This window comes from Limulus polyphemus, unplaced genomic scaffold (genome assembly GCF_000517525.1).
Source record: "Limulus polyphemus unplaced genomic scaffold, Limulus_polyphemus-2.1.2 Scaffold2677, whole genome shotgun sequence".
Lineage (NCBI taxonomy): Eukaryota > Metazoa > Arthropoda > Merostomata > Xiphosura > Limulidae > Limulus > Limulus polyphemus.
Window position 1 is genome coordinate 120,378 of NW_013668287.1, and position 15,617 is coordinate 135,994.

General features: G+C 31.0%; 2 protein-coding genes across 6 annotated transcripts in view; both read left to right on the forward strand.

The window, feature by feature from the left end:
• The first annotated feature begins 375 nt into the window (after nucleotides 1-375).
• LOC106467615 lies at nucleotides 376-6,643 on the forward strand. 5 transcript variants are annotated; one of them, XM_013927976.2, is made up of 3 exons: nucleotides 376-667; nucleotides 4,184-4,279; nucleotides 5,622-6,643. In XM_013927976.2, exons 2-3 carry the CDS (start codon nucleotides 4,239-4,241, stop codon nucleotides 6,346-6,348), a joined length of 768 nt encoding a protein of 255 aa, XP_013783430.1. In that variant the 5' UTR covers nucleotides 376-667; nucleotides 4,184-4,238; the 3' UTR covers nucleotides 6,349-6,643. The 5 variants fall into 5 exon arrangements, with proteins under 5 accessions (XP_013783430.1, XP_022251525.1, XP_022251526.1 ...); XM_022395817.1 differs by having other exon boundaries at nucleotides 536-667; nucleotides 5,478-6,643; XM_022395818.1 differs by having other exon boundaries at nucleotides 556-678; nucleotides 5,478-6,643.
• Nucleotides 6,644-13,283: 6,640 nt separating this feature from the next.
• Nucleotides 13,284-15,617, forward strand: part of LOC106467609 (nucleolar GTP-binding protein 1-like) — a 28,670-nt gene continuing 26,336 nt past the window's right edge. Inside the window, exons 1-2 of the mRNA XM_013927973.2 lie at nucleotides 13,284-13,420; nucleotides 13,771-13,941. Of these exons, the coding sequence (XP_013783427.1) occupies nucleotides 13,373-13,420; nucleotides 13,771-13,941 (219 nt within the window). The 5' untranslated portion in view covers nucleotides 13,284-13,372. The remainder of the gene's footprint in view (nucleotides 13,421-13,770; nucleotides 13,942-15,617) is intronic.

The following is a 15,617-nucleotide window of genomic DNA, read 5'->3' on the forward strand; positions in this document are numbered from 1 at the left end:
CACGCATTTTCACGCTTGAGAGTATAATAGATATATAAGAGCAAAATTTAAAAGCACTAACTAACAAATGACTGCTAAAATTAATTCTAACTGTTCAGTTATTACCAATAATTCCAAACGATAATGTAGTATTTTATCAATGTCAGGAAAAAACCAAGGAATGTTTTACGGTTATGTAACAATTAGCTTTCATTTTAAATCTTTAAACATATATTCTTACGTTAATAAAAACTTTATTCATATAAATGTATATGTCCCTTGGATTTAAATAGGGTGTGTATTTTTATGTAAAAAGGTTTTACTTTGTTATTCTTGTGAAAAAAAAAATGCCTAATGTATATTAGAATAAACTAATAATTACCATCAGCAAAAAGAGCACAGAGTGTAATAGTAGTGCTATAAGTTTGTTTGTTTTGAATTTCGCGCAAAGCTACACGAGGGCTATCTGCGCTCGCCGTCCCTAATTTAGCAGTGTAAGACTAGAGGGAAGGCAGCTAGTCACCATCATTACCTACTGCCAACTCTTGGGCTACTCTTTTTACCAACGAGTGGTGGGATTGATCGTTACTTTATAATGCCCCACGGCTGAAAGGCGAGCATGTTTGGTGGGACTTGCAGAGTCGAACTCCTTAACCACCTGGCCAGTGTTATAAGAATATTGAATAGGGTAACGAATAGGTTGGATGTTTTACAATTAAATTCGTTTAGCATCTAACTATTTTTTAATTTCATTTTATGAATGAAGATTACACTTTACATTTTTTGTTTTTGGCTGAGAGACTGAGATTCGAAAAATGTTGGGTTTTTCATGAGTCTCATATAATTTCACGTGCGTATTAATTAGTTTTTAGTGGCTTTGCAAAGGAGGTTGGTGATGTATAGTTTAGGTTAAATACGTAAATCTGTTTAAAACCTAAATTTTGTCATTGAAAGGTTGTAAATTTGTAAGTTGTTCAAAGTGTTATTTATTTAATATAATACATACATATTTTTAACTTATTATTATTGAAGTGTTTGTCTCTATATTTCAATGGTTTAATTGTTTCTAATCTTACAAGTTACAACTTACAGTACGTAACCTTGGTTATGTATTTTGCTTTTCTCCCTAGTATTTTGTTAATTGTATAAGTAATTGTGATTGAATGAAGCTTTGAGAAGTATTCACGTATAAGTTCTTAAAGTACTAAGTACAGCAGGTGGGCTTCATAATCGTAGATTTTGAATCGGAATTAACCTGCTGTACTTATTACTTTTAATTATATACTACTGGCACTGCTACTGCTTGTACGTTGTAGCAGACAACTCTCCATAAGATGGTAATTTAACAGTATATTCTATAGCTCATAAAAAAATATAAGGGAGGCATTAAAATGTGGGCATGGCAGAAGTGAGACACAAAAAATAATTTAATTTTGATGATTTACTTTCTTCTTTAATACCTAACCTCAAATATGCATTATAATATGATTAAGTTGTACACTTAGCCATTTGTTGTTGGTCTGTGATACTGATAGATGTTTTTATCAATATGAATAAGCCCAGGGGAAATAATTCAAACATTTAACCCTGTTACCACAGTGTTAGAACCATTGATCTGTAAGTTTATAGATCAGTGGTTAGAGCACTTGCTGGGTTGGGCTTGGTATTGTTACGTATCTGCTTGTTTGATAATTTCTGGTAGAAATTCTTTACGAGGAACTTCAGTGATACAAGTCCTTTCGTGATTAAACCTGTTTATTCTTTCTCAATACAACTTTTTGTAATACACAGAGTTTCCATTGTCACTTTAAACTTAATAACCTTTATAACACATGCTATAAATCACAGTGATTCACACACTTGAATTATGGTGCCTACCATTCGCTTGACTCAATTATCTATCCGCCACTGGCTTTCTTTGCCAGGCTTGTATATACTAAAAAAAGAGGGCATCTAGATCACACTCGATCTGGCAGGCAAATTCATGATCCTTCGAGAAACTCCAGCGCGCATGCTCCCAGCGTCACATGACTTCCGCTGTCGTAACAGTATCCTGACCTATGTTGATAATATTAAAAACTGAGAAAGACATGATACTAATACAGAAATTCAGCAAAAAACATTTCCACAGACATCTATAGAAGAATGATACTCATCATTATTTGAACTTTTATTTATGCCACCCATTCCATACAAAAAAGAAATATTCCATACAATAGGTACAGTTGTGTCTGATGACAAAACCAAATAAAAAAAAAAAAACAAAAAAAAACTAGAAGGACTAAACAAATGTATAATAAAACAACTATCCTACAAACTTAATAAATACTAGTATTGCTAAAGCCAAGAAAATGTCATGATCAGAATTATAGAAATCGAAAGAAAAAGATGTGGAAAGTGAACAACAAATCTTTCTTACTACCACACACTATCCATATAATTTTAACATAATGTAATCTACACAAAAGTTGGAATATTGAAATTAAATCAAGATATAAAGGTATTGTAACTGAAAAAAATATAATACACAATCAAATACAGAAAAATATATATTTTTTTTAATGTGCAGAGTTTACAAGGAGAAAGAAAAATGTAATGGTAGAAATTTTGGTGACAGATGATGTAGCACATGTAAGTACTTACAAACTATCAAAGATATCACACTTAAATCAGGGAAGATCTTCAAAGCTTATGTCCATAAACTATAAATCTGAAAATCTTGTTTGCTCTGTAAAGTGTTCCATCTGCCTCAAAAATTACATCAGGCAAATTAAACTGAGTCATAGATTGCAAATTCCTTGAAAATAAATTCAGGACCCACCAACATGCAATATTCCATTGAGTGAATATGGATACTTATTTCTATGGGCAATATGTGATTTTACAAATTGTTTTTAAACATTTAAAGATAGTGGAAGTGGGAGGCAAAATAAAAATATTTCAAAAAGCTGTTCCAGCCAACACTGAATTTCAAAAAAAATGTTTAATTCTTGTATGTTTTTATCCTTTTAATTATTAATTTTAATCTTTTTTATTTTAAATTCCATCCATGACATCATATTTAGAACTATTATTCATTTCTGAAGAGTCCACCTTGGACAAAAGTCTTACATTAAATAAAAAAAGTAAAGCTTTTATATAGTTATCCTGAAGCAAGTTACTCATATGTCCTCTGTACCATATTTATAAACTTTTCAATATAAATGTATAGGAATATTGACTACCAGCAGTGGTATAGATTTGGGGGGGAGGGGGGCATTTGTCCAGGGCTTCAAATTTGAAAGGAATCCTCACTAGCCTAATAATTAGTTTTTAACTGAAGCATAACTTTGGTAAAGTTAGATCATACATTTGATTTATAATACAATTATCTTTGTTACCCCAACCCACATGGTAAGAGTGTATGGTATTTAGAAAAGTAATGTATTTTAATCAGTAGAGTTATATGTGGCATGGCATCAAGGTTATTGCTCACTGAAATACTTTTCTAGGAACTAAAGTTGTAATTTTATTTAAGAACTAAATGACTAATGATTATGTACTGTAGTCTTGTGAAACTTAACAATATAATAACTTCTACCAGAAGAGCTGCTAAAATTCTACAATAGTAATAAATAGTCATAATTATGAGTAACAGTCAAACTACAAAAAGCTTATATGATCACTCTACCCTAGCCATCATTGGAGTACCCTCACTGTTAGCAGTATTTTTGGCCCTATACATTATCATATGAAGACTCAAGCTTAAGTTATTTTTAAGCCTCTGCCAGTATTTGGCTTCATTTTCATACTTACTGAACTGCACAGATAAGTTCACAAATGTTTATGTTACGTTAGAGTACGGGCCTCATTCTAGAGTGCCCCACAATCACTTTCTTAAAAAAAGCTATATACACACACCACTGACTACCACTCAAAAGATGTCACAGTCTTATTACACAGTAACCAATTAGGCATTGGTTTAATTATTGTGTATACTTTAGTCCCTGGCATCTGGATGGATATTTAGTTATTGGAGAAGGTTCAGAAGAAGGCTATTAGGATGAATCTGTGAATTGATGGATTGTCACTTGATGATAGATTGAGCAAGTTAGAAAATGACCAAGAGTTAATACTTTCTTAAGAAGTAATAAGTTGAATAACTGATATATTTGGATAATCATGTAGATTAAACAAATACTTGATCAAAAGTTTTTCTTTATAGGTACTGCTTTGAGTGTTGATAATCAAAAGTTCAACAAATTAGCAAATTATCATGTATGCCTGTACTCTGTATGCCTGCCCTCTTACAAGGACAATGGTAAGTTAGTTTGATTGTTTTTATACAAAATTCCTAAGCCCAGATTTATTAGTTGAGACCTACGTTTCTTTCTTTTTTTCTGAAAGTTTCTCTTCTCTTGTGGAGGAAGGATTAGGGAAACAACAGTTAATTTTTTTATTCTGCTTACTTTACTAACCAAGTGCCTAAATAATTGTCCCTTCTTCTTTAAAAAGTATATTGTTGCACATTCCATTTTTTTTCTGTTGCAGTTTGCAATATTCACTGATTCTTTCTTTTCTTCACTGAAATTACATTCACAAATAAATTACAAGCTAGCCTGCTAAATAATAATGAATAATTAATCGTGATAGTATAGTCATGTTATTGAAATGCCTAAATTATTTTGGGTTATTGTTTGTGAATGAAGTGCTTTACATCAAATCTTACAAATAGCTAAAGATATTGTTCAAAATTTATCTCTTTCAAAGATAAAAATGTTTTGAGAAAAACTTAGTGATATGAGTTATTCTTACAGAAATTTTAATGTTGTATGGTTTAGTAAGGCTCAGCTGTATTTTGCTTTTTAGGAATTGGCTACTTCGTTTATAGATTACTATTCTAGAAATGAAAAAATTATCTAGATACTGTTTTTAAGTTTTGCCATGATGTTCTTCAAAGACTTAAGCAATTTTTAAGTATCTATATCTTTAAAATAATCTTCATATTTAGTGTACTGATATGTACATTTAAAAGTTTAGCAATTTTATTTTAGGTAAAACATTTTTTCTTGAGCCATTTAAGTAGGGAGGATATATAGTCCAGAAACAAAGCTAGTGATTAATTATGGTTACTGTGTAAAAATCATATGTGCAGATGCATTTTTGCATTATGCAAATGTAATTCTTTCCTTCTATAGTAATATATATAATGCCTTTTTATGTCTCAATTTTATTAAGAATTTTAATGAATTAAACAATCACTAGTCACCAAAAGTTGTTTTAAATCACTAACTTATCTTTCAGTGACTAGTGTGTAAATTTTTTTTAAATCAGTAGGTTAGATGCATATATTACTAGGATCAACATTTAATTGCAAAGACTGCTTGAGATTCACAAAAAAGAACTCAATTGGCCACTTAAAATTGATGGATAATAAATCATTTTAAACTCTTCTTAAAAGTCGTTAATACTAAATGAGGATTGTTGTTATTCTGTACAGTTTTTCAATCCATTTACAGCTTACTGAGGCAATTGAGTAGTACAGTCTTTAGTCAAGAGGTAAGTTACTGGATAAACTGGAATATTCAACTTCCCAAAAATCTCTAGAATTATTTGTTATATTTATGGATATTTCCTATTTATTTCAATGCTTTGCCATCAAGTGAAATGAGATTTGGTGATGATGACAGTGATGAAGATTTAGAAGCATTACGATTAGCAGCACTACTGTCAAGAAAGAAAAGGCCAAACCCATCAACCTTTGAGTCTCATGCTCAGGGAATTCCAGTAGTCACTATTGCAAAAAACCTTTCTATTGTCCAAATCATCAGTACAGGAAATATCCATATCACAAAAGACATGGACATCCAAATTTTTTTAACAAGCCAGCTCAGGCCAAACCTGATAGTAATCAACACTGTTCCTTCAGAAGATCTTTCTAATGATAGCGTGGCTACTAAAGAGCCAGACAAACATAAGCAACTTTCCTCCACCCTGAACAAAACAGGTGGTGTCCTGTTGATGGAGGATCCTCATCTCCTCAGTTGTCAGATTCTAAAGGAAAAGTTCCTGAGAGGTTCAGTCAACTGGAATCTGACTCAGAGAGTGAATCAGATGAGGACAAGCTCAGTACAGTGGATTATGACACAAATTTACAAAGCAAGTCAAATTACCAGAACAATAGTAAAAGTTCAAGCTTTAATTCTGTTCGAACAATTGGACATAAAAAAGTCATGTAATAGAACTAGAAGTTCAAGTAATGAATGGTCTCCAAGTAGTAGCTCCACAACTGAAGATCAAAAAGTGAATATGAATGCCAGATCAGAGAATAGCAGTGATTCTTCAAGTTCTAAGTTCAGACATGCAGTGGGTTCTAAGAAAAGTGTTTAAAAGAAAGAATGTTTTAGACAAAATAGAATGGTGTTTCTCAAATATCATCAAAACGTTGAAAATACAAAGAGAGAAAAGAAGGAAAAAGAAAATCTAGCAGCATCTCTATTACTGTTCATGATGGAGAAACAAATGACTGCCTGTTCACATGAGACTAGGACTACCAATTAAGCCTTCTTTGCTCACAGGATGCTCCTTGCGATTTAATGAACTATTAAAGTGTTCAGAAAACAAGTCAAAGAAAAAAAGAGAAAGTGAAATATACAGAGAGTAGAATGAACTGACATAGAAAAATAAAAACAACATTCATTGAATAACCCACAAAAGAGATTACCTATCCATCAACATCTCAGCCAAAAGAAACCTTCAGAGACCATTGTATGCATTGATAGAAAGAGATCCAGACATTGATGAAAACTGAAGAAGATGTCAGGAAGACTGGTGTCTAGAGAAAGCAGCCATGGACAGATCAGAAAGAAGAGAGACATGAGCTTGCTACATTCTGTGAAGGTGTATGAAGAAGGCCTTAGATTACCTTTCATTTTAGTTAATTAAAAATAAGTGGTGTTTAACTGTGTACTACATGTATTCTGTTTATTTTAATTATGCTAAAAGTTTCTTGATAATCTGTACATTTTATGATATCCAAGGTAAGCAAAAAATAGAAATCTAAGTTGGGTTATGAATAGAAACCAAAATTAATAAGACACAGGAGGGAATCCTCAATAGCCGTATCACTTGAAATTCTTTTAGGCAAGATTAGATTAAATTAATCTATGATACTTTTGTTTCCCTATTTATTAGCTATATTTTTGTGTGCTAGCAATAACAGACATGGGGCGTGCATATACCCAATTTGATTTCATTACTCATCAGGATCTCCACGTACCTACCTACCATGAAATTGAAATCCCTTTTGGCAGGATTAGAATAAATTAATCTATGAGACCTTGGGCATGATCGAATACATCAATTGAAAGGGTTTGATCTCCTGTGTCCAAACTTTAATTAGATCTCAACTCAGTCAAGAGATGATAGAACTATGAGCTAAAGATTTATACTTGAAAAAAAAACAACAAAAACACTCGTAGTCATTCTGTGAGCCGCTCAGCTATGGCTAAGAATTCCTGAGACATATTTATGGATTATTATAAATATCTTTGGATAAATTAACATTAATTCAAGAGCAAACTGTAAGTTTTTACTAATTTAAAGCCTTCATATTTTTGAGATGGCTATTTACAACAATTTTCATAAGACTACAGTTATATATTTTTTGTATTAGATCACACATTAGTTCTCTCTTAGAAACTTGAATGTGTTCATACTCCTGTTGAGTAGTGTGTATGATAAATATTTTGTATAGTTTTGGTATGAGATGTAAATGATGGTTCATGATGGTAATTCTACACTTTACTTTTATGTAAGTTTTATAAATACATTTTTTTCTTTCCTTATACATATGAAACAACGTACGTTGCAGAAACTATCAAAAGATATTCAATTGTTAACAGCATTCTTCAGTTTCTCTTAAACTGCTAAGTTGTCCTGACTACAGCTTTGCTTGCTTATTAGATTATCATTGTTGTAATGTCAAAGTAAAAACTGGAACATGGTTTTTGTAGGAAGAGTTATAGACAAATTCACAGAATGAAAAAGTTTTCGTGAATAAAATTACCTTAAAATATATGATAGACCATTCTGCCTCTAGCAATGATTAAACAATTGTTTGGTTAGACAGTTGGACAAACACATGGTAGATAGCATTATGTATGGTAAATTTAAGATTATATGTTTTGGTTATCATGATCTAACTTACACATATAATTTATAAGAAGAAAGTACTTAATTATATAGATTAGGAAAATTATCTTGTCATAACGGTTGATACAAGTCTTAAGCCTTTGATACAGTATTCTATTGAGAGTGGTAAAGCTAAAATAATTCTGAGTTGTATATATACTAGATTTACGTACACATGATCCTAGAAAATGTTATGTTTCAAGAATAAATAAAACCAAAATTAAGAGTAACAAATATTTTTATTTCTTGCTTTTGAAGTTCATATGTCATGCTTTGTTGTAGCCCTTCCCCGGAAAAAGGGGAAACTTAATTCTTTCTTTATTCATTCAGCATATGTGTATGAATTTACAACTTTTTTATTCACTTCACAATTTCACACTACTTATTACACTTAATTTTCAATTCCAATAAAAGTTGCCAGGTTTGTCAGCAGCTTTACTTAAGATCTTTAGATACCTACACTGTAGCTGAATTATTGAAAAACATAGCTACCACGGCAGCTTCTTGGATATTGGACATGGCAATTCACACTCAGGTCATCAAAGAGACCAATGTGGTCTTGCCAACATCCCCTGAGCCCAGACAAAGTGTGATCAGGGTTAACCTATTGCCACCTGCTGGTAACACTGGCAACAGGTTACCAAAGAGACTGACACAGTCTTGCAGACATCCCATGAGACAGTGTGGTTGGGGACAACCAAAATCTACTATTATAGAGTATTTATAGCTGCAAGTCTGCAGTATTGCTTAAACTAATGTTATGAATATTAAACCCATCAAATCTGCCTATTCAATTTGAAGATGGGTCCATAATCCTTGATTTTGACTTTGCCTCCCCCTCTCTCTAGAAAAGTTTCTGCAGATTCCCATGCCTACAGAGTGCATAATTATTTTCATGATTAATAGCAGGCCACGTTTTACTGATGCCATGACAGTACAAATTCCAATGTTAAGTGCCCCTTATATGATGTCATTTTAGTGTCTACTGACTGACTAACAAATAACACACTACTGTATAGTGGTGTAAGTGGTTAAAATAGGTGAGCCCTCCAGGTGGCCTTTGGCCCCCTTTTGGGAAAATAATATTGACAACAAATCTATATCTATAATCTTTTAATTCTTGCAGAGTCTTTTCCAAGTTTAAAATATAATAACTTGAGTTGTAACCTGGAGATCTATCAATTAGTGTTAACAATTTATAATTTTCTAGCTTTCTGATTTGCCTGTTCTTCTAATTGGTGAGTAAAAGTTAATTCAAGTAAAATAAATAAATATTAATAATATACAATTTTGTATTAAAAACAAATAGTTTAATATTAATAAAAAAATATTGGATCTTTTTTTTTACACTTAAATTTTTAACTTTGTGTTCACTCATATTTTAATACGTGAGCTCAACATATTAATCTCCTTTAAAAAGAATTTCATACTGATTAAGTTGCACTAGTACTACACCCCAGGTTTAGTAAGTAAAGATCTGAGAATATTGTTAACAGCGAAGGCATCAAACTAATGAAACAATACTTTTTAATCTTTATTAGTAGAAACATGACAAGAGTATATTTAATTAACTACACTCATTACCAGATCATTTTTTAATTTTACTCTAAGTTGGTAACGTGATCTTATTTGAAGTTAATTGTAAGTTTTTATGTTACCTTTATACACTGAAATAGGAGCCAGAACTATTCAAATGTTTGGAATTTGCCTTCTTATTTCTTTAATTTTTAGTTGTTTTCTATCAAAACATTTTAAAAAATAACGTTATCTTGCTAGAAGTAAATCGACACTTTGGTATTATAAACAAGGTTCACCAAGCATGCTGTGCAAGGAAACTAAGTTTAAATACACCCCAGTTAGATAACTTAAAAGTGTCAAAGAAAACTAAGTTTAAATACAGTTTTTATGTATTAGCTCTGAAGAAGCTGAAATAAAAGTTCTCTTATTATTATCCAGATTGTACAGGTTATTTTTTTAACTTTATTATCAAAATGTGTAAATCCCTTCAGTATGCACTACAAATTTTGAAAGACAACAAAAAATATACAACTTGTAATGTATTGGTATCAGGATTTTGAATAACAACCTGAGAAAATCAGCAAAGTAATGCCATTAATGGAATATTCTAAACAGATACTGGATTAAACACATTTGTTCTGAGTGTTAAATTGAAATGATCAGTTACTTTCATATAGTTATGTCCAATACTCTGCAAGTTAAAATTTCAATACTCTTGTTTTTACACATAACTAGAATATGAAACATGCATGTAATAATTTTATCATATCATTACAGTTGGAAAAGATGCAATGAATAATTGTTTATGAAAAAGTAAAAATTTAATTCGTTTTTTCTCATTTATTAACACAATTCAAAAGTTATTTGAGATTAATAAGTTTGAGTCAAGATTGCGATTTTTGCATGTACAGGTTTCTGTACAAGTTAAAACAATTCCCTCAGAACTTTTAATTTATTCAAAATTACATTTTTCTGCATAAAACAAGAAAACTTATAGGTACAGCTATGTAATAATAATAATAAAAGTAAGCAAAATTCAATACAAATCTTGTTAATGATATAGTTGAAGAATCAGATTATAAACCTGAATGGCATTGATGAATTAGTAACTACTACCATCGCATAGATAGGCTATGCTTTGTTTTGTTTCATGGTATTCAATTTTGAATGTATCCACAATATAAAATGATGGTGGAATGGAATTTATCGGAAGTACATCTTGACACTGTTTGACGTTTGTAGGTAGTGTGATGCCACCAAAAATGAATTGCTTTTAGGAAGAGTGTTTAAAAGCCCTTTACAGTGTGTAATATTCTCAGATCATAAATATTTATTATATATGGAAATTTAGAATTAACCATCATTAAGTACGAGGGGAAAACAAAGGAATATGGATCAACTTAGGGTGCCAGGATCATATAGAAGTCATACCCCAACCTTGAAAAGCAGAGTATGCCATCTTGTAACAAATGAGAATCCATGTACACAAAAGTCAGTGGCAAAACCCTTCCATATGTCTCAAGCAACATATTTGAGAAGGATCTTCACCTCGAAACAAGCCCAACAGGGTATAGGTTGACCAACATAAGGCTTCCATTCAGCCATTGCATATCTCAAGCAGTTAAAGAATGAAACAAGTATTCACGTTATTCAATAAGGAGACATATTGATCAAGTTTTTAGGTGTGATGCCTGTAGATTTCTATGTTATTAGACTGTTGAAATGGGGTTAGAAAACCATTGTCCTTGTATGCCACATGGAATGTTGAAAAAGTAAGGTTTAGTGGTGTGCTTTGGACGTGATATCCTTAAGATGAAACCTTTTGCGATATAAATTCGCTACAGGGCTGTTATCAAGATGTGCATGACTAGCACATGTGCATGACTAGATGTGGTGACGAGGACTGTTCTTTTAATCGTTTTCAATGTATTTGCCATTCTTGTAATAATGCTCGTCTGCAACAGTATTTTCTGGAATCCGGAGAAACAAATTTGTTCATCTGTGCTTGATTTTTCACGTTCATGTCACTGACCTATTGGCCCTTTTATAATTCGAAATACGTTTTAACAAACAATAAAACAGCGTGATCTTTACAATATATATAAAATGCTAATAGCAGTTTTAAAAGAAAAAAGGACGAAGATTAATTAAAGCCAAATCTGATTTTTAAAAACCTAAAACAATTTTTCATTGAGATGAGCTTCATTTTATTTTTTAAATAAAAAACGTATTGAAACCTATTCAATTTTTATTTACATATTCAATGAAAAGACTAGCGTGTACTGTGTTTCACAGTCGGTGTTTCCACACTTTAAATATTACTGACAAATAGTTAAAAGATTTACAGTTTATTTTAGCAGAATTAACGGCCAAATTCACCATACACGAAGTCTGATACTAATAATGAGTTCCCGATAGGACAACAGTAAGTTTACAGATTTGATATAGTGAAATACGGCGTTCGATTCCCAGCTGTGGACACAGTAGATAATCCAATGTGACTTTGCTCTAAAATAAACTAACCAACAAGTAATCATAAAAGCCAATAAAAACACGTTAAAATTCTCATTGTTGTTTTACGATTATTCATATATCTTTGTAACTCCAAGTTATTTTCAATAAAATATCAATAAATCATACTTTTTTGAGTAGAATATTTTAAAGTAATAGAAAATAAATAATCCTAGTTTTTGTAATAAACATTAAAGGGTGTAATCAAGAAACTTTTATTGTGTCTATGCACAAAGATACACAATAGATTATTTGCAGTATAAGTATCGTGAGTATCGAGCCACGAACTTTAGTGTTATATGCCTTGAAGCTTACTGCTGGTCATCGGAGGTTGTTTTAATTTGTAATTATAAGGCTTTTAACGATTTCAGTTATATTGCAAGGCTATGATTTGTGTTTTACGTAACTATTTTCTTTTGCAAAAACAATGAAATAATAAATATATGTATATATTATTTTTTGGAGTGTTGATATATATTTTATGAATTTTTACAATAACAATATAAAAAACTTGCACTTCAATGTAAATCACTCGGCCTGTGTGGTAGATTCATAGAATTTCTACTAAATTCGGTCTACCAATATGAAAAAAAAACATTTTTAATATAATTAGGAAGTTTAAGTTACATTACTAGTGCTTCCCTCGCTGTAACAGCGGTAAGTCTACGAATTTACAATGATAAAATCAGGGATTCGGTTCGATTCCCCTCGATGGACACAGCACATAGCCCGATGTGGCTTTGCTATAAGAAAAACACACACACTACTGGTGCATCAGACAGACAAACAAACAGTTAAAACATAAAATTCGAACTGTTTTCTTCACTTATTAAAGAGTATTTCTAAACTTATCATATTCTGCAAATTTCATTTAGTGTTGGTAATTTTTTTCTTAAATGGGAATTTAGTTTAATAACAGTTAATATATTTAAGCTATAACATTTTTTCTAATTTATTTTCCTCTTTATAAGCAGTTTTCCAGAAAATTTTAGTTGTATATCTTAAAAGGAATAATAAATATTTTGCATTCATAAAATAGTGTGTCAAACCAATTTACAACCTTTAAATTAATTAAAAACCGAAATACAGCGCTTGCATCGGCCAATTTATATACTAAACTGATGACGAAGGGCACCGCGTGGCCAGAAGAACATTTTTCGCCATTTCTGCAGAACGCCGCACGTGTAAGAAGATGGCGCATTACAATTTTAAGAAAATAGCTGTGATTCCAACATCTAAAGTAAGTAATTAGATTTTGATTAATAGTTTTAACATTTATTTATTATAATTTCGAAATAGTTATTAGTTTATGATGCTTTAATTTAATCTCGAAGTACAAATTAACAGTTATGTGTTGTAACCTAGGTTTAGGCTGCTGAATTTTTCTTTTAGCCAAGTCTATGTAGTGATTATGAAAAATGAATAAATCTAAGTTAATCGTTTCAAATCGGTGTTTTGTTTATGAGAAATGTATCGCTAGATGAAAAGTATAAAGTTAGTTATAGTTTTCAACAGGTATTTACATTGCATCTTTGTATATATGTATCTGTTTGTTTCAATACTAAAGCTTGTAATGATTTTGCACAATAGGACTTCGTTGACATTATTTTGTCGAAGACTCAACGAAAAACTCCAACAGTGGTACACAGACACTACAAAGTTAACAGAATACGGCAGTTTTATATGAGAAAGGTTAAATTCACACAACAGAATTTTCATGATAAACTTTCTCAAATTTTGACGGATTTTCCCAAAATCGAGGTAAGCAGGTTTTATTAATTATATGAACGATAGAAATACGTTAAAATCTTCACTTGTTAAACCTCCTAAGACTATGCGAGTTATTATCGAATATTCGTGTTACATCTTGGTTTTGTTAATTTCATCTTATTAACTTTTCTTAGCTCTTAAAAACTTAAAAGTTCCAAATAGTAAAACTATTACTAGTGAGGGGATTTCGGTTACTGTTAAGTAATGAAGATAAAACAATTCGCACCCCATTAAATTCCAAAGTCACAAATTAGTAGATTTACATTGCATGTTCAGCTATTTAGCTAATAATTAATGAAAAACAATTATAGCTATATCTTTTGCACGACTGAGTGATTTATATCAAATTATTGCTTTACCTGGTAAACTGATACTGCATGATATTGATACCAGTGTCAAGGTAAGGTAAAATGTAGTCTTAACAAAGTCCATCAATTTCAAACTCGTACACATGGATTCATGTTATATGGATAAATGAAATGAAAATTGTCAATAATCAAATGTTAATAATGAAGAATGAGCTTACTTCTGAAAGTATAGGAACAATTTTTGTAATAATGTTGGTTGTAAACTGTACCCATTCTACATTGTCATAATGTAATTGATACATCGTTCATACTACTTTTATGATACTATTGTAGCAAGTTAAATTGTGTCAAATTAAAGTTTTCATATATTTTACTACTATTGTAACTTGTGTTTTTTTTTCTTCTTAAAACTACTGTAGCACACATTCTTATGCTCTAGCTACACCCAACGATATGACGTAGTCAATTGTTGTCCGCAAAACCTATTGTCTGTATAAGCCTGATGGTATGATGTAAAGCAACTTGTCTGTTTATATTTCATATTCATTATTTTTTGACATGCTGTTGGTTCAATTTGGGTAGACGTATCAGTTTATGAGTTGTAATACGCACCACAGTTTATTGTGTGGCCTTTTTACAACAAATTTAATGGCTAAAAAAAATTATAAATGGTTTTAAAGTTTTGTTTATGTGTTTTCAAATAGTAAATGCTTCTGGATCCAATGAAACCACCCAGACCAAAGTAGAGCATGAAGAGAGCTATTATTTGATGTATAACTGATCCTTATTGGTCCAGCCAGTTTGAACCAATGTCCTGTTTTTGTTGTCAACATTTGTTCACTGGTTTCTGCTTAATGGTAGAGGATAGGTTTAACGATCAGCTCGATTTTATTTTTTAAAGCCGATTTACAACTAGTGGGAGTATAGTTGCCTTGAAACAAATCATTCAAATTCAGCATGTATTGATACTGTAGATATTTTTCATTTGTTATTTGGTGTACAATAATTAGTTTATGTGAGGCCAAATTAGTATCTTTATGGTAACAGTACTTTAAATATAACATTTCTAACACAATACAAACAAAATGTGTAAATCAACTTGTACTTTATAAAACTTTAACTTATGTTAGGCCTAAGTTCGATAAAGAGATAAATTAACACTAAACTGTACGTTTTTTTTTGTTTTTTTTTTACTTTAGTTTAGTTGGGACTAAACTTTACTGTACTTAATACTATTGATAAATAAACATATAATGTTATTCCAAGACCTATCATCAATCCTTTTTTTAAAACTTTGATAAGTTTTTAATATTCTGTTGTACAAAGTGGTTAGTAAAGTATATTTACATTCCCCCTTTT